Source organism: Triticum aestivum, chromosome 2B (genome assembly GCF_018294505.1).
Source record: "Triticum aestivum cultivar Chinese Spring chromosome 2B, IWGSC CS RefSeq v2.1, whole genome shotgun sequence".
Lineage (NCBI taxonomy): Eukaryota > Viridiplantae > Streptophyta > Magnoliopsida > Poales > Poaceae > Triticum > Triticum aestivum.
The window spans coordinates 403649165-403676065 of record NC_057798.1 but is presented as its reverse complement, the minus strand read 5'-3'; the positions used below and the strand labels follow the sequence as shown (position 1 = coordinate 403676065).

Below are 26901 nucleotides of genomic sequence, written 5' to 3'. Positions count from 1 at the left end.
CGAATTATCCATTTGGTTTGGCCAACTAGATTGGTAGTTCATGCAATGGGAGAAGTGCATGGCTTTGGGTTCAATCTTGCGGTGTCCTTACCCTGTGACAGAAGGGGCAGCAAGGCACGTATTGTATTGTTGCCATCGAGGATAACAAGATGGGGTATTTATCATATTGCATGAATTTATTCCTCTACATCATGTCATCTTGCTTAAGGCGTTACTCTGTTTTTAACTTAATACTCTAGATGCATGCTGGATAGCGGTCGATGAGTGGAGTAATAGTAGTAGATGGAGAATCGTTTCGATCTACTTGTCTCGGACGTGATGCCTATATACATGATCATACCTAGATAACCTCATAACTATGCTCAATTCTATCAATTGCTCAACAGTAATTTGTTCACCCACCATAGAATATCTATGCTCTTGAGAGAAGCCACTAGTGAAACCTATGGCCCCCGGGTCTATTCTCATCATATCAATCTCCATTGCTTTATTTACTTGCTTTGCTTTTACTTTTTACTTTGCATCTTTATACCAAAAATACCAAAAAATATTATCTCTATCAGATCTCACTCTCGTAAGTGACCGTGAAGGGATTGACAACCCCTAATGGCGTTGGTTGCGAGTAGCTATCATTTTGTGCAGGTACGAGGGACTTGCGCGTGACCTCCTACTGGATTGAAACCTTGGTTCTCAAAAACTGAGGGAAATACTTACGCTACTATGCTGCATCATCCTCTCCTCTTCGGGGAAAACCAACGCAAGCTCGAGACGTAGCAAATCCCTTCACAGTAACTTGTGAAAGTGAGACCTGATAGAGATAATAAGATAAGATAAATATTTTTGGTATTTTTATGATATATATTGGAAAGTAAAAGATGCAAATAAAAGTAGATGGAAAACTTATATGATAAAAGATAGACCCGGGGCCATAGGTTTCACTAGTGGCTTCTCTCAAGATAGCATAAGTATTACGGTGGGTGAACAAATTACTGTCGAGCAATTGATAGAAAAGTGCATAGTTATGAGAATATCTAGGCATGATCATGTATATAGGCATCACGTCCGCAAAAAGTAGATTGAAATGATTCTGCATCTACTACTATTACTCCACACATCGACCGACTCCTGCCTACATCTAGAGTATTAAGTTCATAAGAACAGAGAAACGCATTAAGAAAGATGACATGATGTAGAGGGATAAACTCATGCAATGTGATATAAACCCCATCTTTTTATCGTTGATGGCAACAATACAATATGTGCCTTGCTTCCCCTGCTGTCACTAGGAAAGGACACCGCAAGATTGAACCCAAAGCTAAGCACTTCTCCCATGGCAAGAAAGATCGATCTAGTAGGCCAAACCAAACTAATAATTAGAAGAGACTTGCAAAGATAACCAATCATACATAAAAGAATTCAGAGGAGATTCAAATATTTCTCATAGATAAACTTGATCATAAACCCACAATTCATCAGATCTCGACAAACACACCACAAAAAGAGTTACATCGAATAGATCTCCAAGAAGATCAAGGAGAACTTTGTATTGAGATTCAAAGAGAGAGAAGAAGCCATCTAGCTAATAACTATGGACCCGAAGGTCTGTGGTAAGCTACTCACAACTCATGGAGAGGCCTTGGAGATGATGTAGAGGCCCTTTGTGGTCGATTCCCCCTCCGGCGGAGCACCGATGAAGGCTCCAAGATGGCATCTCGCAAATACAAAAGCTTGCGGCGGTGGAATTAGGTTTTCGTGGTGCTCTTCGATCTTTTCAGGGTACGGGAGTATATATAGGCGAAGGAAGTACGTCGGTTGACGCTCAAGGGGCCTACGAGGGTGGGGGCACGCCCACCCTCAGGGGGCACGCCGGGCACCCTCGTGGCCGCCTCGTCTGCAGCTTGACGTCCACTCAAAGTCTCCTGGATTGCGTTTGTTCCAAAAAGATCGCTCCTGAAGGTTTCATTCTGTTTGGACTCCGTTTGATATTCCTTTTCTTCGAAACACTGAAATAAGCAAAAAAAACAGCAATTTGGGCTGGGCCTCCGGTTAGTAGGTTAGTCCCAAAAATGATATAAAAGTGTAAAGTAAAGCCCATAAACATCCAAAACGAGTAATATAATAGCATGGAACAATCAAAAATTATAGATACGTTGGAGACGTATCAAGCATCCCCAAGCTTAATTCCTGCTCGTCCTCGAGTAGGTAAATAATAAAAACAGAATTTTTGATGTGGAATGCTACCTAGCATAGTCCTTAATGTAATTCTCTTTATTGTGGCATGAATGTTCAGATCCAAATGATTCAAAATAAAAGTTCATATTGACATAAGAAATAGTAATACTTCAAGCATACTAACAAAGCAATCATGTCTTCTCAAAATAACATGGCTAAAGAAAGTTCATCCCTACAAAATCATATAGTTTGGTCATGCTCCATTTTCGTCACACAAGAATGCTCTCATCTTGCACACCCCCAATGACAATCCAAGCAATTGTTTCATACTTAAGTAATCTCAAAAAAATTCAACTTTCATGCAATACATGAGCGTGAGCCATGGATATAGCACTATGGGTGGAATAGAATATGATGATGGAGGTTGTGTGGAGAAGACAAAAAAGGAGAAAGTCTCATATTAACAAGGATAATCAACGGGCTATGGAGATGCCCATCAATTGATGTCAACATGAGGAGTAGGGATTGTCATGCAACGGATGCACTAGAGCTATAAATGTATGAAAGCTCAACAAAAGAAACTAAGTGGGTGTGCATCCAACTTGCTTGCCCACGAAGACCTAGGGCATTTTGAGGAAGCCCATCGTTGGAATATACTCCCTCCGTTCGGAATTACTTGTCGCAGAGATGAATGTATCTAGATGTATTTTAGTTCTAGATACATCCATTTCTGAGACAAGTAATTCCGAACGGAGGGAGTACAAGCCAAGTTCTATAATGAAAAATTCCCACTAGTATATGAAAGTGACAACAAATGACACTCTCTATATGAATAACATGGTGCTTCTTTGAAGCACAAGTGTGGAAAAAGATAGTAACATTGTCCCCCCGTTTTATTTTTATTTTCTTTTTTCTTTTTCTTTTTTTCTTTTTTGGGCCTTTCTTTTTTTGGCCTTTCTTTTTTTCTTTTTTTTTTCTTTGGCCTTTCTTTTTTCTTTTTGTCCTTTCTTTTTTTTATAAGGGACAATTCTCTAATAATGATGATCATTACACTTCTATTTATTTACAACTCATGAATTACAACTCAAAACTAGAACAAGATATGACTCTATATGAATGCCTCCGGCGGTGTACCGGGATGGGCAATGAATCAAGAGAGACATGTATGAAAAATTATGAAGTTGGCTTTGCCACAAATACGATGTCAACTACATGATCATGCAAGGTATGACAATGATGATGCGTGTCATGATGAACGGAACGGTGGAAAGTTGCATGGCAATATATCTCGGAATGGCTATGGAAATGCCATAATAGGTAGGTATGATGGCTGTTTTGAGGAAGATATAAGGAGGTTTATGTGTGATAGAGCGTATCGTATCATGGGGTTTGGATGCACCGGTGAAGTTTGCACCAACTCTCTAGGTGAGAAAGGGCAATGCACGGTACCGAAGAGGCTAGCAATGATGGAAAGGTAAAAGTGCGTATAATCCATGGACTCACATTAGTCATAAAGAACTCATATACTTATTGCAAAAATCTACAAGTCATCAAAAACCAAGAAGTATGCGCATGCTCCTAGGGGGATAGATTGGTAGGAAAAGACCATCGCTCGTCCCCGACCGCCACTCATAAGGATGATAATCTAAGAACACCTCATGTTTCAAATTTGTTACACAACGGTTACCATACGTGCATGCTACGGGACTTGCCAACTTCAACACAAGTATTCTTTAAATTCACAATTACCCAACTAGCATGACTCTAATATCACCACCTCCATATCTCAAAACAATTATCAAGTATCAAATTGATCATCGCATCCAATTCACTTCCTATGATAGTTTTTATTATACCCAACTTGGATGCCCATCATTCTAGGACCAATTTTATAACCATAGAAAATACCATGCTGTTATAAAAGACTCTCAAAATAATATAAGTGAAGCATGAGAGATCAATAGTTTCTACAAAATTAAACCACCATCATGCTCTAAAAGATATAAGTGAAGTACTAGAGCAAAACTATCTAGCTCAAAAGATATAAGTGAAGCACATAGAGTATTCTAATAAATTCCAAATCATGTGGGTTTCTCCCAAAAGGTGTGTACAGCAATGATGATTGTGGTAATCTAAAAAGCAAAGACTCATGTCATACAAGACGCTCCAAGCAAAACACATATCATGTGGCGAATAAAAATATAGCTCCAAGTAAAGTTACCGATAGACAAAGATGAAAGAGGGGATGCCTTCCGGGGCATCCCCAAGCTTAGGTTTTTGGTTATTCTTGAATATCTTGGGTGCCATTGGCATCCCCAAGCTTAGTCTCTTGCCACTCCTTATTCCATAGTCCATCAAATCTTTACCCAAAACTTGAAGACTTCACAACACAAAACTCAACAGGAAATCTCATAAGCTCTGTTAGTACAAGAAAGAAAAACCACCACATAAGGTACTGTAATGAACTCATTCTTTATTTATATTGGTGTTAAACCTACTGTATTCCAACTTCTCTATGGTTCATACCCCCCGATACTAGCCATAGATGCATCAAAATAAGCAAACAACACACGAAAAACAGAATCTGTCAAAAATAGAACAGTCTGTAGCAATCTGTAACTTTCGAATACTTCTAGAACTCTAAACATACTACAAAAATAGGAAGTCCTGGGAAATTTATCTATTGATCTACTGCAAAAAGAATCAACTAAAAATCACGTTCATGTGATTTATTAAAATTATTCTCGTGAGCACAAAAGTTTCTGTTTTTCAGCAGATTCAAATTAACTATCACTGTAGGTTATCCTATAGGTTCTACTTGGCACAAACAATAATTAAAACATGAAAACACATCTAAACAGAAGCTAGATGAAATATTTATTACTAAACATAAGCAAAAAGCAAGAAACAAAAATAAAATTGGGTTGCCTCCCAACTAGCGCTATCGTTTAACGCCCCTAGCTAGGCATAAAAGCGAGAATAGATCTAAGAAGTGCCATCTTTGGCATTCAATTCATAAGTAGCTTGAATGATAGATTCATAAGGTAATTTAAATTTCTTTCTTGTAAAGTGTTCCATGCCTTTCCTTAATTGAAATTTGAATTTAATATTCCCTTCCTTCATATCAATAATTGCACCAATCATTCTAAGGAAAGGTCTACCAAGAATAACAGGACATGAAAGGTTGCAATCTATATCAAGACCAATAAAATATACGGGCACATAATTCCTATTTGCAACAATAAGAACATCATTGATCCTTCCCATAGGTTTCTTAATGGTGGAATCCGCAAGGTGCAAGTTTAAAGAGCAATCATCAAAATCATGGAAACCTAGCACATCACATAAAGTTTTCGGAATTGTGGAAACACTAGCACCCAAATCACACAAAGCATGGCACTCATGATCTTTAGTTTTAATCTTTATAGTAGGTTCCCACTCATCATAAAGTTTTCTAGGTATAGAAACTTCCAAATTAAGTTTTTCCTCATAAGATTGCATCAAGGCATCAACAATATGTTTGGTAAAAGCTTTATTTTGAATATAAGCATGAGGAGAATTCAACACGGATTGCAACAAGGAAATACAATCTACTAAAGAACATTATCATAATTAAATTCCTTGAAATCCATAATAGTGGGTTCAATGCTATGTAAAGTCTTGACCTCTCCAATCCCACTTTTACCAAATTTACCATCAAGATCTAAAAACTCCGAATTATTGGGACGCCTTTTAACTAAAGTTGACTCATCTCCAGTCCCATCATTATCAAGATTCATATTGCAAAACAAGGATTTAATAGGGGATACATCAATAACTTTTAGATCTTCATCATTATTTTCATAGAGACTAGAAGAACACGCTTTTACAAAGCAATCTTTCTTAGCACGCAACCTAGCGGTTCTTTCTTTGCACTCATCAATGGAAATTCTCATGGCTTTGAGAGACTCATTGATATCATGCTTAGGTGGAATAGATCTAAGTTTCAAAGAATCAACATCAAGAGAAAGTCTATCAACGTTCCTAGCCAATTCATCAACTTTAAGCAATTTTTTTTCAAGCAAAGCATTAAAATTCTTTTGAAAGATCATAAATTCTTTAACGCTATTCTCAAAATCAGAGGGCATCTTATTAAAATTTCCATAAGAGTTGTTGTAGGAATTACCATAATTATTAGAGGAGTTACTAGGAAACGGTCTAGGATTAAAGTTTCCTCTATAAGCATTGTTACCAAAATTATTCTTACCAACAAAATTCACATCCATAGATTCATTATTATTCTCAATCAAAGTAGACAAAGGCATATCATTAGGATCAATAGGAGCACTCTTAGTAGCAAACAATTTCATAAGTGCATTCATCTTTCCACTCAAAACATTAATTTCTTCTATAGCATGCATTTTTTTACTAGTAGATCTTTCGGTGTGCCATTGAGAATAATTAGCCATAATGCTATCAAGGAGTTTAGTAGATTCTTCTAAAGTGATTTCCATAAAAGTGCCTCCTACAGCCGAATCTAAAAGATTTCTAGAAGCAAAATTCAGTCCGGCATAAAAATTTTGTATGATCATCCATAAGTTCAAACCATGAGTAGGGCAATTGTGAATCATTAATTTCATTCTTTTCCAAGATTAGGTAACATGCTCATGATCAAGTTGTTTAAAATTCATAATATCGTTCCTAAGGGAGATGATCTTAGAGGGAGGAAAATACTTAGAGATAAAAGCATCTTTGCACTTATTCCATGAACCGATACTATTCTTAGGCAAAGACGAAAACCAAGTTTTAGCACGATCTCTAAGTGAAAATGGAAATAACTTCAATTTAACAATATCATTATCCGTATCTTTATTCTTTTGCATATCACACAAACCAACAAAGTTGTTTAGATGAGTAGCGGCATCTTCACTAGGAAGGCCAGAGAATTGATCTTTCATAACAAGATTCAGCAAAGCAACATTGATTTCACAAGATTCAACATCATTAAGAGGAGCAATCGGAGTGCTAAGGAAATCATTATTATTGGTACTGGAAAAGTCACACAATTTGGTATTATCTTGCACCATCGTGACAAGCAATCCAACACACAAGCAAACAAAAAGGCAAGCGAAAGAGAGAGAAGATTGGGAAAGAGAGGGCGAATAAAACGGCAAGGGTGAAGTGGGGGAGAGGAAAACGAGAGGCAAATGGCAAATAATGTAATGCGAGGGAGATGAGTTTGTGATGGGTATTTGGTATGTCTTGACTTGAGCAAAGACCTCCCCGGCAACGGCGCCAGAAATCCTTCTTGCTACCTCTTGAGCACTGCCTTGGTTTTCCCTTGAAGAGGAAAGGGTGATGCAGCAAAGTAGCGTAAGTATTTCCCTCAGTTTTGAGAACCAAGGTATCAATCCAGTAGGAGGCTCCTCGGAAGTCCCACGCACCTACACAAACAAACAAGAACCTCGCAACCAACGCGATAAAGGGTTTGTCAATCCCTTCACGGTAACTTGCGAAAGTGAGATTTGATAGAGATAATAAGATAAGATAAATATTTTTGATATTTTTATGATATAGATTGGAAAATAAAAGATGCAAATAAAAGTAGATGGAAAACTTATATGATAAAAGATAGACCCAGGGCCATAGGTTTCACTAGTGGCTTCTCTCAAGATAGCATAAGTATTATGGTGGGTGAACAAATTACTGTCAAGCAATTGATAGAAAATTGCATGGTTATGGGAATATCTAGGCATGATCATGTATATAGGCATCGCGTCCGCAACAAGTAGATCGAAACGATTCTGCATCTACTACTATTACTCCACACATTGACCGACTCCTTCCTGCATCTAGAGTATTAAGTTCATAAGAACAGAGTAACGCATTAAGAAAGATGACATGATGTAGAGGGATAAACTCATGCAATATGATAAACCCCATCTTTTTATCCTCGATGGCAACAATACAATATGTGCATTGCTGCCCCTGCTATCACTGGGAAAGGACACCGCAAGATTGAACCCAAAGCTAAGCACTTCTCCCATGGCAAGAAAGATCAATCTAGTAGGCCAAACCAAACTGATAATTCGAAGAGACTTGCAAAGATAACCAATCATACATAAAAGAATTCAGAGGAGATTCAAATATTTCTCATAGATAAACTTGATCATAAACCCACAATTCATCGAATCTCGACAAACACACTGCAAAAAGAGTTACATCGAATAGATCTCCAAGAAGATCGAGGAGAACTTTGTATTAAGATTCAAAGAGAGAGAAGAAGCCATCTAGCTAATAACTATGGACCCGAAGGTCTGTGGTAAACTACTCACAACTCATCGGAGAGGCATTGGAGATGATGTAGAGGCCCTCTGTGGTCGATTCCCCCTCCGGCAGAGCGCCGGCGAAGGCTTCAAGATGGGATCTCGCGGATACAGAAGGTTGCGGCGGTGGAATTAGGTTTTAGTGGTGCTCTTCGATGTTTTCAGGGTACAGGACTCGGCGTTCACACCCTTTCTACCATGTCTGGAGATTTCCTTAGTGGTTGTAATAAGGCCCCACATTTACTATGTAGTGCATGTCAACTAGGTCGCCAACCACGACTTTCCTTTTCTTCCTCCTTTAGCAAAATATTTGCGCCATTTGATTTAATCCATTGTGATTTATGGACTTCTCCCATTGTAAGCTTCTCTAGATTTCAATATTATCTCGTTGTGTCGGATGATTTCACTCATCATTGATGGACTTTTCCTTTGTGTCATAAATCAGAAACATCCACCATCTTACAACGCTTTTTCACGTTTGGTCGTACTCAATTCCATGTGATCATTAAGAGCATGCAATTCAACAATGGTGGCGAATTCATCAACTCCTCTTTACACTCCTTCTACTCTAATGGCATTGCTTATCGCTTATCCTGCCCACACACTTCTCCTTAATGGTAAAGTTGAACACCTCATTTGGACCACAAACGATATTATTCGCACCCTCCTCCTTCAAGCTAACCTCACTCCACCCTTTTGGGTAGAAGCCCTCCACATGGCCACTTACTTACTTAACTAGCGTCCCTCTCGTGTCATTGCCCCCCCCCCCCACACACACACACCATATTTTATTCTCTACGGCGTGCATCCTAAGTATGATCATCTTCACATCTTTGGTTGTCTTTGCTTCCCCAACCTATACACCACTATGGATCACAAGCTAGCACCTCGCTCCTCCCAGTGCATTTCCCTAAGCTACCCACTCAAACACAAGGGCTACCAGTGCTATGACTTAGACACACACCGCGTCATCGTCTCTTGTCACATCATTTTTGACAAAATGGTGTTTCTGTACACGCCCCCACATCCTGGCAAACCATCTCCATAGAAAATCCCGATGCACTCCTACCCCCCAACTTGTTCTCTTCGATGCCCCACCCCACCTACCTCGTCCGGGACCCACCCGTCCCCGTCGGCTGTCACGGCTCGATCGCCCACCCAACCAATGCACTCCGTGCCTTGTGCCGCCATGCGCACCCCTCCCATTCGCTCGCTCGACTCCCGCAGTGGATCCGCCTTGCCTAGCGTGCATGTCTCCTCTGCCCCCATGATCCTCAAACCTCCTCGCACTCCACACTGGTCGGCTCGCTTGACACTGCATCCCCCTCGGATCCCATGCTCACTAGCCTTGCCACATCTGCCGCTAGCCCCACCAAGTCAACCTTAGTTTTAGCGCCACCCACTACCCCAACATCACCTCTGCCCATGCACATACATCAACTCGACGTCAAAAATGTATTTCTTCATGGTGATCTCAATGAAATAGTGTACTGCTCAACCGGCTGATTTTGTGGACTACTCAAGGCCGGATCATGTGTGTCTCCTCCGTAAGTCGCTCTACGACTTGAAACAAGCTCCTTGTATGTGGTTCCTTTGTTTTCAAGCTTTTATTCTATCTCTAGGTTTCGTGCTTCGAAGATGATTCCTCACTAGTCATAATGCAACACGGCCCCTCCAGTGCCTACTTGTTGGTTTACATTGATGATATTATCCTAATGGCCAATTCTCCACAAACACTGCCCTTCATCATTTTTTGGGCATCAATGCCATCACCAACCATTCCAGTCTCTTCCTATGCCAGCAAAAGTACACCCCCGATATTCTTGAGCGCCCCAAAATGCTCAATTGCAAGCCTTTTCCACCCCCGTAGACACCAGCTCTAAACTATCCTCCCAAGAAGGCCAACTCCTCTCCAATCCAACGCACTATCATAGCTTGGCCAGCGTGCTCCAATACCTCACCCTCACACACCCTGATATTGCCTATGTTGTCCAGCAAGCTTGTTGTTCATGCATGTACCACGTGACACTCACATGCAACTTGTCAAGAGGATCCTTCGATACTTGCAAGGCACGTCACATTATGGGCTTCAACTATATAAGTTCCCTCGAAGGATCTCATACCATATACTGTTGCAGGTTAGGCAGGATGTCTAGACACACGCAAGTCTACTTCTGGGTTTCGTGTCTTCCTTGGCACAAACCTCATTTCCTGGTTATCAAGGAGGCAACCCACTATCTCAAGATCCAGTGCCAAAGCTGAGTATAGAGGTGTTGCAAATTGTGTTTGTTGAGTCTTGCTCGTTGTGGCAACTACTCCATGCGCTCAAGCTTCCACCCACGCATGCTACTGTTGTGTATTGCGATAACATCAGTGCACCCTGCCTTGCATACAACCGGTTTAACATCAGTGCACCCTGCCTTGCATACAACCGGTTTAACACCAGTGCACAAAACACATTGAGATCGATTTGCACTTTGTTCGTGATTGGGTGGCCCTCAGTGAAGCTTGTGTTCTACATGTTCCCTCGAGTTCTCAGTTTGCGGACATATTACCAAAGGGTTGCCATCACAAGTGTTCACCGATTTCAGATCCAGCCTGAACATCCTTCCACACGAAGTTCCGAGTGAGGGGGGTGTTAGAACTTGTACATCGTACCTTCTGTTGTAACTATATTTTCTACGTAGACCCATCCTATTATTCAGGATCTCATTGCCATTGGCCTGTGTGCTCTCTGGTATAACCTGTACTATGTTATAGAATTAGATCAAGAACAAACTGCTACTACATGTACATCGAATGACCACACAATAATTATATTTACCTTTTCTCTCTTACCATCTGCCCATTTTGCACACATGTAAATTAAGGCTACATTATTTTTCTAAATAAAAAAGAAAAAAGCATACTTCTCTAATTTTATTGACGAAATGACCAAGCAATCATCGCATAAAGAGTGGCTGCACGCAGCATGAGTAGAGAATAGCGATAGTGAGAAACTAAAGGGGACAAGGCATGCAAAGGGAATCACACAAGCATCAACTTTATTATGATACGAGAGACTAATCTATCTGGATATATGGACTGGTCGGAGAGTTGCAATCGATCAGTGACGTCACTTGGGCATAAATAATGGATGGGTCCATCGATGGAACAAGAGGAAAGACAAATTTAGGACCAAAAAGTGGTGGTTGAGTAGTGCAAGTTAACGCATGTTTAGTACTATCCAGTGCATCATTATGCTTTTCTTCGTTGTTGCTTAGTAGTAGTAGTGGTAGTACATGCGTACTGTCAGCTGTGTCGTTGCATATGTGCCGGCCAGCCAGGATAATTGATTTGTTAATTCATTTAGTCGTCAAATTGAAACTAAGATTCGGTAGTCAAACTAACCATTCAACAAGTTTGACAGATAGACTGACTGGGTCATTTCCATGTACGGAGAGGCGACGGCGACCGGCCACTCCAGCTACACTAGAGGTAATTACTCCTTTCGATCCATATTACTCATCGCCGCTTTAGTATAATTTTATACTCCCTCCATTTCACAATATAGTGTGCCCGCACTTTCCGAGATTCAGATTTTACAGTAAATTTAACCAACGAGACCGACTGCGGCAGGAGCAAAAATTATACCACTGAATTCGTATGGTGTGTGCAAAGGTCTAGCTACATATCAATATTGTACATACAATGGTGCTATATTAGCAATGCTACACAGGATAATTACTGAGTTGGAAGAGAGAAAATAGAAAAACAATAGGTTTGTCTTCTCTTATAGCTAAGATGCCATTTGTTATTTCTTTATTTTGATTTTAATTATTTCATAATTTTAGGAGCGTGCAAACATCAGTCATCAAAGATAATACTTGTATAACATGTCTTTTCTCTTCTCTAGATGACATGTATTGCATAAGAAAAGATTGTGTTATCAACAATTGTAGATGCCCTTCAGATGATTTTTATCTACTCCCTCCGTTCTTAAAAGAGTGTACTTCCAACTTTATTAGAAAGTTAAACTTTTTTATATTTAACTGTATTTATATAATAATACGCCAACATTTATGCCATCAAACTATTAGCATTAGATTCGTGATAAAATATATTTTCATCGTATACCTATTTGGTTTCACAGATATTTATATATTTTAGCACAAACTCGGTCAAACTTTAAGATAGTTTGCCAACAAAGTTGGAAGTACATTCTTTCAACGACGGAGGGAGTATCTATGATGGTGAGCCTGTAGTGGCACTCTGTCAACTTGGATGGCTTAATAGTCGTATGTGATAAACGAATATCGCATAGGGCTCAAGCCGCATGCTAGACCCTTATCACATATGGCTCGTTAGTGTTAATCATATTGGGTTTTCCATAAAACAGAAGCATGCCTACCGAGTGTTGTATATGATATCAGCAACCTAGAAGGTGCTTACTAGGTCGGGAGACTTTACAGTTAAATCAATGTATATGTGATCAATTCAAGCTCGATTCCTAGTTCTAAATATGTGTGGGCTGTCAAAGTTCCTTTGAAAATTAAAGTGTTTATGTGGTTTCTTCACAAACAAGTTATTTTAACCAAAGACAACTTGATAAAGCGTAATTGGACAGGACCTACTAGGTGTAGTTTCTGTGATCGGGAGGAAACGATTAAACACCTTTTTCTTGATTGCCCACTAGCTAAAGTGTTATGGAGGACAGTCCATATTGCTTTCAATATTTCTCCACCGAGTTCAGTCAACACGTTATTTGAAACGTGGCTTAACGGGGTAGAGCCCGAGTTAGCGCGACATATTTGTGTAGGAGTTTGCGCCTTGGTGTGGGCGCTCTGGAATTGCACGAATGATTTGGTTTTTAACAGGACAACACACATTCATTTTTTGCAGGTTATTTTCAGAGCTACGACACTGATCCATTCCTGGTCGCTACTCACTCCGACGGAGGCCAGGGAGCGTTTGGTTACTGGATCTATCCGCTGGGAGACGGTAGCTCGGGATATCTTCAACCGGTTTGGATGGCGGTCATGTAATAGGATAGGCAATTAGTTTTCCTATCTCTTTTTAGCCAGCCGGTTGTGGCATCTTTTTTTTTGGCTAGTTTATGTTTCTAGCCTTTTTGGTTCTGTGTGAGCCCTTTTTTTATTCACTTTTTACTTTTGAAGACCTCGAGACCTTATTGAAACTATTTTATTTGGTTTAATAAGATGGCCGTATGCATCTTTCTGATGCAGAAGCCGGAAAGACCCCCTTTTCGAAAAAAAACTAGAAGGGCGATCATTAGATGTTTTGTATTGACATTTAATTTTCAAAACCGACACAAAAAGATTTGTTACGTTTATTAATTAAGCATAAAGTAGTTTCTCGATTAATTTACGAAAAAATGGCTGAAAACCGTTACAAACTTGCCTATGAAATGCAATCAAACAACAACCCTACAAGGCAAGAGATTACTCCCAACCAACCCATGATGCCACACAACAACAAATACAGACCGATAAACGGTCCCAACACGCTGCAAAAACCCGACACATGGGTTTCACAAACCCGAATGGATGTAAGTTGAGAGACCGGAAACAAGCAAGAACAAAACAATCACAAGATACATAGTCCAGTTGTAGCAGAACACAAGATAATTTACCGGTCAACGGCCACGGTCTTCCTAGCCAGCCGCCGCCTCCAAAAAGCTAGGGTTCTCTGTCTCCCACCGGCGCCGGCGCCGGTCTGTCTTGTCTCCGGTGGCCTTAGGACCATGGAGACAGAGTTGATCTTGGCCCTTGCCGATGGGAGGACTCTGTTTTTAGATATTTTTTCGAACTTTATTAGGATTTGTGTCCTGCTCAGGAAGGCGAGACGGCGACGGCTCCGTGAAGATGGAATAAAGGTCTCCCCACCTAGCCCCCATTCCGGTGATGCGCCTAGCATCATCGGTGGGCATGTGGTGGTGTGTCTCTGGCGGATCTATCTTTGGTGGATTTGCTCGGATCTGTTCGTCGTTCGTCTTCGTTTGTGCGTCTTCATGTTGGATCCTTTCGATCTACACTCTTCATCTGCGGCGGTTCTGTTCTGGTGTGTTGGTTCTATGAGGCCTTAGCACGACGACTTTCCGACTGTCTACTACAACAACCTTTGCCCAGCTCCGGCGAGGAAGGGCGATGACAGCGGCGCGCCTTCGGCTCGCTTTAGTGCTTGTAGTCGTCGCTAGGTGGTCTACGGATCTTGATGTGTGTTTTATTATTTCTAGTGTTCATTGTACTATCATGATTGAAGATGAATAGATTGAAAGTTTTTCTCGAAAAAAAAAGAAACACAAGACAATTTCTCATATGGCAATCACATATGTTCTCATCCGATCACTACTAAATGAGAGCAGTATCCACATTACATTCTCAATTTTTATATTTATAAGTACATCATGACACTATTTACATGTAAATTACCACTGGGTGTGAACTAAACTTTAGTTTAGATGATTAGCTTTCCTATGATGGAACCAGCCCACCTGGTTCAAGTCCTAGACTCGGCGCAGGTGCTGCATATTTTCTGAATTTATTTCATGTTGTCCTCCGCTATTCTTTCAGTGGGTATATTATGTGCTCGTCAACTACGGGGGTTTGTGATGACTTCATCAGTCTCAAGATCTATCGACTCGATCCCTCGAAGGTGTTCATAGAGATAGGGAGTGTGTGCCCGGTTCATAGGGTGAGCGTGTGTGGGTGTATGTGAGCATCTGCATTTATACCGTATTTCTCCAAAAATAAATTATTACTGAGCATATAATCATATTTCATTTTTCACTGGAGCACTAACATATGTTAACGGGGACGAGGCCAGGAAGCTTGCCCTTCCTTTTCAAACAAAACGAACATATGTTAGCTCATGATATAAATGAACCTAACATAGAGTAGTACTCCCTCTGTGCCTAAATATTTGTGTTTTTAGAGATTTTAAATGGACTGCCACATACGGATGTATATAGACATATTTTAGAGTGTAGATTCACTCATTTTGTTTTGTATGTAGTCACTTGTTGAAATCTCTAGAAAGACAAATATTTAGGAACGAAGGGAGTACATAAGTTTCTTTATTTCTTTCCACCGGAGAGTCTGACTTATATGATCTACAAAAATAAGAAATTGTTAAAAAGATTGTGCAATTATTAGGCAAATTGAGATAGAATCTAAATTAATGGTTGATAATGCATGTTCCAAACATTAGTCATGTTCACATCAACTGGCAGGTGAAAGTATTGTGTAAATAAAGCACATTACAATTAGGTTATTTTTGCATCCACTGGAGCTGAAAGAAAGCAATCGTTATGGATATGTCTGGTGAAACTTTTAAAACACTAAGTATTGATATCTTCAAATAATTAGATGAATATATCATAAAAGTCTGGGATTTTACAATGTACTAAACCAGATATTAGCTAGTGGTAAACAGGCAATCACTGTAAACTAGCTAGGTAGAGGAAGTGTCTCTCACATCAAACATGGTGTTCATCTCCCAGCTAGCTATGCTCAAGTACTACTCATGTGGTACATATACATATAAACGCAAACAACAAAAACACAGCGGCCATCTTCCTACATCTTAACTTGGCATGCACTACTACTGCTAGTTAGGCTACTAGCTATAGCTAGCTAGCCATCTAGTACTGGTACCAACCAACCAGCAGAGCTCGATCAAACCCATGGCATGAACTCCACCGCAACCGCGATCCAGCTACCTAGCAGATGGCTGCCAACTACTACTGGGGTATGTGGGGCGCCGCCACAACCAGTAGTACAGCTGCTACCTGCCCGGCGCCGGCGTCAGCAGCTGAGCCGTCTTGGGAGGAGCAGGCGTTCGCGCGGGACGCCGCGGGCCACCTTGGTGCCGGCTGCGTGTGGCCGCCGCGCTCCTACACCTGCACCTTCTGCCGCCGAGAGTTCCGGTCTGCGCAAGCGCTCGGCGGCCACATGAACGTGCACCGCCGCGACCGAGCTCGTCTCCGGCAGTGCGCCTCCCCGCCAGACCATCAAGCACAGCCCCAGCCCACAAGCCCTCATGATCATCATGAGCACCTTCAGCCAGGGATGCAGTATAGGGCGGCAGTGCGCCCTGAATCTCCACAGGATCAGCAGGCCAGCATGATAGGCCCCTCTACTACCTCTCCTTCCTATATATCAAGCATCATCAAAGAGAGCAGGAACAAGGTGTTCATCTCCATGCCTGCTGAGGAAGCCTCAGAAAGCGGCGATGAGGGGGAAAGGAGGAAGCGCAGGCGTGTCGATCAGCCTCCAGCGGTGGCGCTACCGTTCTTCCTGCGGCGGTCACCAGCATCAAGTGAAAGAGAGGGAATGCAAGGAGCTGACGGCGGTGATACAAAGGTACCCAAAGCAGCCCCAAGCCCTAGCCTTCTCCTTCTTGGAGTAGGCCGGCAAGAAGTGGATCTAGAGCTTAGGCTTGGGACTAGCTAGCTTCTGCTCCCAAAGTTGCATGATTTAATCTTCTAATTTTGCACTTCCAACTCGATCGTGTGCGTGGGTGTTCATGCTTCAGTTCTTCTTTTCCCCCTCGGTCTCTATCTCGTTTGTGCTTAATTCTTTTTTATTTGCCCTTAGTCAATTTATCCGAATCCAAAGGCTTGTTTCTCTACATATGTGTGTGTATATGTATGTCGATCGAACTCTGCAAAAGCTCAAATCAAATCATGTTACAATTTGTACCTCCTATCAAGTGTTTAATTTGATTATGCTCTTCTATGATTTCCATGTTTGATATCTCAGGTGATTTGCTTGATTGGGCAGTCATATCAATACATGTGATTTTGTCAATTCTCAATGTTGATTTCTTGGAGAAGTTTGTGCTTCCATGGATCATTCATAGTCGTAACCTAGTGCATGATGTTTGATCAGGAAACAAAGAGCTGTTGAGATTTTTGTGTACAAAATGTGAAGCAGAAACTCAAATTAATTGACAAAACATCAAATCGTTGTTCCAAACTAATTATCTGTCGACGTTTCTTCAACAAATTATTTTTCAAAAAAAAAATCTTCAAACGATATAGGCAATAAATAGCCTTGTTTGCGAAAGAGGACATATATAGCTATATATTTCACTAGCAATCTACCATGTATAGTTCATAAATTAAGATCTTAGCTAATCTATGTGAATCATATTCCACAGCGCTAGAACCAAATCTCTAATATTCATTTCATGTTTGCCTCGTGATGCCTCACCTATAGTCTGCCATGCATTGGAGTTTTCCTCTTCAACCATGAACAAGGTTGCTTCTTCTTTCAAGTCAGGTCACAAGCAGACAGTAGATAGGGCAAAGTGATGATCTAATCTTGTCTTGTACACACACTCCTATATATGTAGGGTACAAGCATTGCAGAAAAGAGAGAGAATATGTCTCTCGTATATTATACTAGCATATCAAGATTAGGTTGATAAACAGGAAGTTTTTTTTCTCAAATATGCACGAGTGTGCATATCATATTCAGGAAGTGATTATTTACTACTAGGCCAACTAGCACATAATAATGATTATTATTCCACAACAGATATATGCAGTGCTTGCATGTAAGGAATAACGGTGTGAAATGAGGAAATGCACCTATGGGTAAAAATTAAGGGCCAGTTCGGACTGCGGGTTTCTAAAACAAAGAAACAGGAAAAAGTGTAGAAACGGGGATGAGGCATAAGTGCAAAACATAGGATCGGAAAACAGAGGAAACATCTACAAGCAGCGTTTTGGAGAAACAAAGGAAATGGGATGGTCAGGCCTATGTAAAGTACTACGCTTTGAATATTTTCTTGCCCTTGAAAGTCATGCACTGATTTTTTTTATTCGCCCAGCCAACACCTTGCCTCGAGCTTCAATGAAAACAAGAGCTCGGAGTAGATTTTCCGTTTCCCGTGAAACCTGTACGAAACTGCAGGAATAAAACATTTCCTCCATTTTGCTGTAGAACTTTCCTTCAACCCGAACGCACCAAGTGCAGAAAATCCTGTAGGATCCGATTCCTATAACTTTTCATGCACTTCGAACGAAAGCACCCTAAAGCATAAGTGGTGAAGTGCACTGTTAAAGCAAAGACCATGCGGGCGGTGTAGATGCTGACAAGCAGATATACTAATACTACACCCACTCGCAATATATGCCATTGCTGACACATATTCCGGCCCGGAGGTAGCATGTACAGGAACTATAATAAGAAGCAGCACATGCAAATCAGCATATGCAAGGCCGATGGAATAATTCAAGCATGCACGTCCCGCTGTGAATCTGTAACCTGCTACCGCTGAGTACCCATATGTACAATTGCACAGTGCGGCAGTACAGATATACTTCTATCTGCACATGTTCACTTACTTACAGCGTCTAGCTGCTAGCTCACCGGCCAGCAGAGTATTGTTTTATGTGTGCATGTGCAGTGTCATTCCTTCCTTGTTTCATTATTGGTTAGGTAAAACCCTACCCTAGTGAATGGGGAGCTAATTAACCAATTGCTGCGAATCAATCAAGGCATAATGCTACATGCACACCTCTAGCTGCCACCATTAGAAGAGAAGCATTAGTTTTGTTCATTTAATCTGAATCCTTGTGTAATACACGTAGTTAGCTATAATTGAGTATACAGATGATGCTATGCACATCAAATAATTTCTTTACCAAGAGGTGGTAATTAGTATATGCACGTGCCTACATATAGTGCTATGAATCTGCACCTACATGTACAATTCTACAGTAAAGCAGTACCAATGAACTTCAATATTTATGAACTATAAGTTATGTAGTACATACTGATACAGCCAGCCGGCCACACGTCTCTAGCTAGCTCTCCTGCCAGCAGAACAGTATCGTCTTTTATGTCTAGTACATGTGCAGTGTCCTTCCTCTCCTCTTTCATTATTAGTTAGGTAAAGACCTAATGCACGGGCAGCTAATTAACCAATTACCGCTAATCCATGCACAATGCTACATGCCCACATTTATTTGACTTTAGGAGACAGGCGCTCCTTTTGTTCTCTTAATTTAATTCCTAGTGTAAGTAACCAGGATGCTTCTGTCCTTGCCTTACAATTCCATGACTGGTGAGCTGGGGGTAATTTGAGTATGTAAGTGCTATACAAGTATACATTACATGGTTAAGAAGCCCACAATTTTAAAAAATATCTTCCAAAGTGACACGCAATATATATACCTACACTTCCCTGGAATAAACTGTGCTGTGCGAAATTTATGCTAACTGAAAGACTTGACAGACACTTGAAAGTTTATTTGGATTGGAAACCAAAACAAGTGCAACGAAGAAATAGTAGTCTGAACTTTTTATTCAGATAACCCAAAGCATTGAGGGGAGAAATGCACCCATCTCACCAGTGATAAAACATGCAATGATATGCCTCATTTGTCCGCTCTGCCGCTCTACTAGCACATAATGCAATGCACGTCATAGAAATTCTTACCAACAGATGACTAGTAATTAGTAGGTGCACGTACCTTGGAATGTAGTAGTGTGTAGGTTAGAATAGGAGCATTGTAATAACCAGAATGTCAACACGACTAAGTGAGCATTGTAATATATCAGAGTATTGATGGATATATTTACCTAACAACTTTTTCCAAAAGAAACCGAAACCGAAAGCAACGCATGAACAATAGATGGGAATCCCCTCCTCATTATCTTGTTAGATCCAGTTCAAGTTAACTGGAGGCTCAGACCACTGACCCAGTTGAAAAAAAAACTAAAATACTGCATGTTCCAAAACGCTGAAACAGGATTTGAATTAACAAGATAAATCTGATATAACATTATACGGAATTAACAGGACCAATGGAAAACTGTTTTTGCTTCAAGATGTGCCCAGCCGAATATAATCAGATCATCAGCAACTCATGGCTGGACCACATGCCTAGTTGCTGTGATAATGTCTTTTAATTTCCTCAGCAATTCATCTTCTCCTTGTTCCTTGAGGGGCATAATTTGCAAAGAAGAAGACAGAACCCAAACCTTCACGCCCAACATTCTAAGGACATCTGGATCACGGTCGTAATCCTGACAGAGAAATAGGGAGAAGAACACACAGAATAAGCAGTCAAATGGATTATCCCAAAAAGTTGTACGCAGGGAATTCTAAGATGGCAATACCTTCTCAGTAACTAAGACTACAGTCTCTTTGTTATGTTGATCCACAAGCTGCCTCACTCTTTCTTGGATTAATTCTAGGTCCTATAGTAGGTAAAGAAGGAGAGAAAATCAATCACCATGCAATGAATGACAAAGAGAAGCTAGTATTAAGAAAATATATATTACAAAATGCGGTATTGCAACAGCTAGACTATTGTTTCAGCCAAAAATGGGAGCAATTTCTTGCTTCACTTTCACAAATGGTACATATTACAGTCCCATTGCCAAGCCAGGTAACATGTACAGCTGGACATGCGTATGTCATTCTGGAAGTACATGTTATTTGATTTGATTTGCTGATGTGGAGCTCCTAACTAGCAACGACCATGGAAAGAACGTGAAGAGAGGTAGCAGACACTTACATAATCATTGAAGAAATGATGATCACTGAAATCCAACCTATCAACATTAAGTGGACCAATCTACAGCAACCAATAAGTAAAGGATTATTTGCCTGATTTCCTAGTAGCAGGATAGCACACTATTACAGTATGGGTGTAACTCCATTATAGTAAAAGCATCAAAGATTAGTCAGAGCAAACGATTGAAATACATCAGACAAGTTGGAACCCTAGCGCCTCCACACCACCACCACCTTTCTTGCCCCCTCCCCTCGCATCACCGGAGGGCGCGTCTTGCTGCAGTATGCGCTCAGAGCCGGTCCTGAGATTTCACGGGCCCGGGGAAACTAGAATCCGGGGCCCTTAGTAGACATGATTTTTTTACCCCCAAAAAATAGGTGCATCCAAAATCAATATGCATACAAAGAAATTTACACATATTACCTCGAAATTTTCTTCTAAAATTCCAAGATGCAACTAATATAGTACCAATATCAATCTCATCTAACAATTCTTCTCAGTGCATTAAGTTACCAAGCCATTTAACATTGCAGATCTCAGGTAGTTTTTCAACAATTTCAACTTTCAAAAGCTTCTTTCAGCTGATGCTACAGTCAGTCATAGTAAATAAAATCCGATAGGCAATAGAAATATTAGGATAACAATCTGCTTCTCTGACAAACTCAAAAATCCACATCGCAGACATTGGTCTATTGAGCAAAGTCAAGTGCATAACACTAAACTCAAAAAATTAGATCATTTAACCCGACATTAGATGAATCATCTGAAGAGAAATAACTTGCAAATTTAGCGCAATTGTCTTTTAGTTCATAACAGTCCACTAACTTCGAGGCCGTTGAATTCATTAAAAATCCAAATATACTTTTTGAATGATTGGAGTTCTTTAAATCTGTTATTCAATGAATTGGTTGCCACATCAACCATAACCAAACAATATTTAACTTCAAAAGCCTTCTCGGCTTGCAAGATTGCTTCATCGCAGTCACTTTCATCAAATTGCCACTTCCTAGGAGCACGATGTTTTACTGGAAATTATAGCTCTACACCCATTTAGATGTGATTTCTTTGGCAATGATCAGCTTTGCTTGAGTTAAGTGAAGATAGTGGTACCAAACCCAAGGCTAGGGTCATTTGGAATGACATTCTATTTGTTGTAGATATAGTGAGCAGGAAGTTGCAATCACTATCCATGTGCATTGAGTCTGCCTTAACACAAATAGAAGGTATGAGGAATTACTTTGGCACTTACAGAAATGAAGGGTTTGCTTCTGGTGTGATCATTGCCAAAGAAATCGCATCTAAAACGGGTGTAGAGTCATCATTTCTAGTAAAGCGCCGTGCTCCTAGGAAGAGGTAATTTGATTAAACTGACTGCAATGAAGCAATCTTGCAAGCTCAGAAGGATTTTGAAGTTTTTTTTTGTTTTGTTATGATTGATGTGGCAACCAATTCATTGAAAAGCGTATTCGAAGAACTCCAATGATTCAAAAATATATTCGGATTTTTAATGAGTTCAACGGCCTTGAAGTTATTGGACCGTTATGAACTAAAAGATAGTTGCACTAAGCTTGTAAGTCTATCTCTTCAAATGGTTCATCTGATTCTGAGTTAAATGATCTAATTTATGAGTTAAGCGTTATGCAGTTGACTTTGCCCAATAGACCAATGCCTGCTATGGAGATTTTTTAGTTTGCCAGAGAAGCAGATTGTCATCCTAATATTTTTATTACCTATTAGATTTTACTTACAATGACTGTGGGCATCAGCTGAAAGAAGCTTCTCAAAGTTGAAAGTGTTGAAATAATACCTGAGATCTGCAATGTCACAAGAGAGGTTGATATTGATAAGAAATTGTTGGATGAGATTGATATTGATACTATCATTAGTGATTTTGCATCTCAGAATGTAGAAAAAATGAAGGTAATATGTTATACATTATTTGATATGCATATGATTTTGGATGCACTTAATTTTTGGGGTCAAAAATTATATCTACATGTGTTGATTGTAATTTAGACGTTTATACTAAGGGCCCCGCATTCTAGATTCGCCCCAGCCCCCTGAAATCTCAGGACCAGCCCTGGTTGGGTCCAATAGGTCCCTTGTGGCTGGTCACGCGAGGGTTGATCTGTTGTGCACGCGTCTTGGTTCCCGTCCGACGACACTCTGCGGTATGTAATTGGCATCCTTTGCCGAGCTCTAGCCTAGGGTTGATGTTGTGTGCTCTGGCATTATCACAACAGACCTGGGTGTCCTTGCTGTGGTCTGGGTCGCCTGATGCACAGGCCCCTGGGCCTCAGACCAGCTCCTTGGGTTGGCGCCATGGTCGACCCTTGTTGGTTTCCAGGCTAGCATAATTACGGGTGATTTTAGGTTTTTGAGGAAGTGCCTTTGCGGGATTATAACCTTTGGCATGAGCGGTGGTCGTGCGGCTCCGGACGAAAGCCTGGCCCGACCTTGTCGGTGCCTGCAAAGGCGGCGCCTTGTGACAACGTTTCCTCCTTAGTGGCATTGTCGAGGAGCCCCAATTTACCCCCACCTTTTGTAGTCTAGGCCTCCGGGTGAAAACCTAGATCCGACTTTGCCGAGCTGAATCGGACCATGCCAGTCCCATCGATGTTGTTACCTCCCTGGAGGCGTTGTTCTTGGAGGTTGACCCTCGATTGGCGCGTGGGTTGACGGCACATGCATTGGCACTTGATACTAGTGTCGGCATCGTGCCAGCACGGGTAACTTGGGTGGCATGAGAAGTGGTATGCTGAGGATCCGGTGATGTGGCGCTTTGGTGGCACAGAGGCACTTGGGCGTATGTTTTGACTGGCAGGGGGTGTGGCGAGGTGTGGTGGTACAGCATTTTGGGCGCCAGTGGCAGTTCTGAGGCGAGTCCAGCGGTCTGCAGCGCCATTGACTCTATCCAAAGCGAGAGCAGCCTAGTTCTGCCCTCTTTTACAGAGAATCGGACTCTCTCTTCTCATCTCATCTCGGGGTCCTGGTGGGTTATGGCGTTCTGTGTGCTTATGTGGCCGACTAGTGGGCATGTAGGCCAGAGGTAGTTTGGTGGCATTGGTTGTAACGTGTGTCTAACAACCTTTGGTCATGGTCATGTCTAGGTCTTGAGTGGTCGGTTGTTTAGCATATTTCCAGGCTTGTATATACTTTCTTTCTATCAATGCATCGAGACGCAAGCTTTGCGTTTTGTTGGATTTCTTTTAAAATATATCGACTACAGATGTGGGGTGACTTGACTATGTATTGTTTATTTGGCTGACCACCTTAGTCTTAAGATAGAGTGTGAGGTAGGCAGCTAAGCATGAATGAAGGAAAACATAAAGGAACATCTTAAGGCTTTAAATGAAAACTTAATAAAGTTATCTGTAAATCCAGTTTTGAGTTGGTGTGATACACCTAGGAAACATTAATTACTCCCTCCGTCCACGAATAAGTGTACATCTAGCTTTCGTTCTAAGTCAAAGTTTTAAAATTTTGACCAACTTTATAGAAAAAAATAGTAGCATGTATGACAACTAATTGATATATTATGAAAGTACATGTCAAAACGAATCTAGCGATACAAATGTAGTGCCATAAATGCTGCTGCTTTTCCTATAAATTTGGTCAAAGTTTTAAAACTTTGAATTAGAACAAAACCTAGATGTACACTTATTCGAGGACGGAGGGAGTAGGTCTGATGATATATAAGCAGCAAAACATAGTGGCAATGAACCTCTATAAACACTTACACTGTCTTCTCAAAATGAGTAGGATTACAACAGGCAGCATTCCATTTCTAGATAAGACACACCAAGCTAAAAGGGTCTAGACAAAGGAAGTGTGAGGGAAAAAGGTACCTCTCTGACTGTATGTATGAAAGCATCTGGGCAGCCAATCGCAGAAACACATAGCACAATCATGCCATCCAACACATTAAGAGATAGTCTCTGTAATGGTTGATGAACCTCGAAAACATGTGATGGGGCCAATTTACTAAAGAACACTGAACATGTTGTGCCACTATCCTGGACTGTACGTGCAATTGTTTCCAGCTGCGCTTCACAAGCCTGTGTAATAGCAAATGGTAGTTCAGAGAACAACCTATGAGATTATTCATGTGCTTGAGGTAAAAGAGATACCAACATCTCTCATTTCTTGCAGTGCGGAATTCACTAATGGTTAAGCCCCACCTTTTCCGGATGCAATTTCAGCTCACAATGAGGGAAAGTAAGAAAGCACCTTGGATTATTTTAATTCTAAATTCTAAATACTTAGAATCACATGGTTGCTATAAATACATTTTTATGTGACAGCTTAAATTTGTGCTGGCTTACTTCAACATCACACTTTCAGTGCCTCATGTCAAGAACAATATACGCTAAACATTTAATACTCAAACAGGAAACACAAATAAGTTACAAGAAAGTCTGAGTTACTGAGACTATCGTTTACCAGATCCGCATGATGAATAACCACTATATCAGCTCGAGTAAGTGCGCTCAACGGTTCCCTCATGGGTCCTCGTGGAATGAAATGGGTATTTCCCCAAGGTGTCAACCCATTGACCATCACAATCTCCACATCTCGAAGCAGGCTCCGGTGCTGCCTACAAGAAACGACAGACAGAACCGAGAATACATACATGAGAACATGTGTTTCCTGAAGGAACAGCTATGCTTGACCATTATTAGTTTAAAAGATGCCACTGTGTTAGCTATTTTCCAAGTAAGATTCCATGGTACTGATGGATTGATCCATATAAGTTGTCTATACAAGAAAAGAAAAACAAATACTTATACCTACATTCCGTCGTCCAGTATAGCGACTCCAATTTTCGCACTTTTACCGCTTGCCACCCGGTTGCACGCTAACTTCTCCCGGCGGAAGGCATCACAAGGATCGATTTGGCCGTACTTTTGCAACATGGAAGAACCCACATCAGCCCGGTTTGCGCCAACACCAATCTTGGTGGAAGTATCAGCAAGGCGCCTCCGGAGCATCTTAGATTCATCGCCACCCGCATAACCCTACAGCACCGAATTTTATGACTGATTTGTTCAAAGGTAGCATCACGAGAAATATAAATGAAGTATTGGAAATGAACTAGGCGACAGTTGTGAAACGTTAGCTTAGGACATGAAGAGTCCCCCATTTTTACTGAAAATTTTGTCTGTGTAACTAAATGATTGAATGAGAACCAATAAAAATGTGAAAAAGTACAAGCATGCAAGCAGCATTAGGAGGACGAGTTTACCCTTGTTAGGATGAGTGGCGAGATGCCCATAATGTGAAACCTGCGGGCCAGGAAGTCGACCATGGGTGTCTTTCCGTTGCCGCCCCAGGTGAGGTTTCCTACGCTGATGACGGGGACCGGTAGGGTCCGTCGCGAGCGTAGCGGAGAGGAGAGGATGACGGGGAGGCGGAGAAGGGCGGAGGCGGCGGAAAGGAGAGGGAGGAGTGCGCGGTGGAGGAAGGGAAGGTTAGGAACGGCGGCGTCCGGGGTGGCGGCGAGGCGGGCCAGGAGCTGCCGCGCCTTCTCCGTCGCCATCGGAGTCCCCGGGGTGGTCGCCGCCGCCTGTCGCCAGGTGACGAGGTGTTGGGCTGGGCCTTTTCCCCCATTAAGCCAGCAATGGACGACAAGCTTGATTGAAACTCGGTGTGCTGGTTAGACGGGGAACTAACAAAATCCATAGAAGTTCCTAAAAAAAACCATAGAAAGAAAAAAGGAGAGCTGGTCATTGTGAGAAAGCCGGGCATTTGCCACTTTCAACATGTGGCTTCACAAAATTGCCACTGTCAAGATGGGTTTCATAAAATTGCCACTCAGCTCATGCCTACCTTGATTACCATGCCATTTCCCACCTTTTATCGATTTTCCTTTTATTTTTCCATTTACAC

The 26901-nt window shown here is 41.2% G+C and overlaps 1 protein-coding gene across 2 annotated transcripts; it reads right to left on the bottom strand.

Moving 5' to 3' along the window:
* Positions 1–20005: 20005 nt before the first annotated feature.
* LOC123045162 (probable tetraacyldisaccharide 4'-kinase, mitochondrial) lies at positions 20006–26642 on the bottom strand. Of its 2 annotated transcripts, XR_006421113.1 has the most exons (8): positions 26258–26642; positions 25807–26030; positions 25456–25609; positions 24861–25070; positions 22761–22826; positions 22262–22355; positions 21013–21072; positions 20612–20692 (listed from the first exon to the last, which is right to left on the bottom strand). XR_006421113.1 is itself a non-coding variant. In XM_044468105.1 (7 exons), the coding sequence occupies exons 1-7, from the start codon at positions 26549–26551 to the stop codon at positions 20357–20359; spliced, it is 1185 nt and encodes a 394-aa protein (XP_044324040.1). In that variant the 5' UTR covers positions 26552–26642; the 3' UTR covers positions 20006–20356. The 2 variants fall into 2 exon arrangements, 1 of the variants encoding a protein (XP_044324040.1); XM_044468105.1 differs by lacking the exons at positions 22262–22355; positions 22761–22826 and adding an exon at positions 20006–20518.
* Positions 26643–26901: the final 259 nt, after the last annotated feature.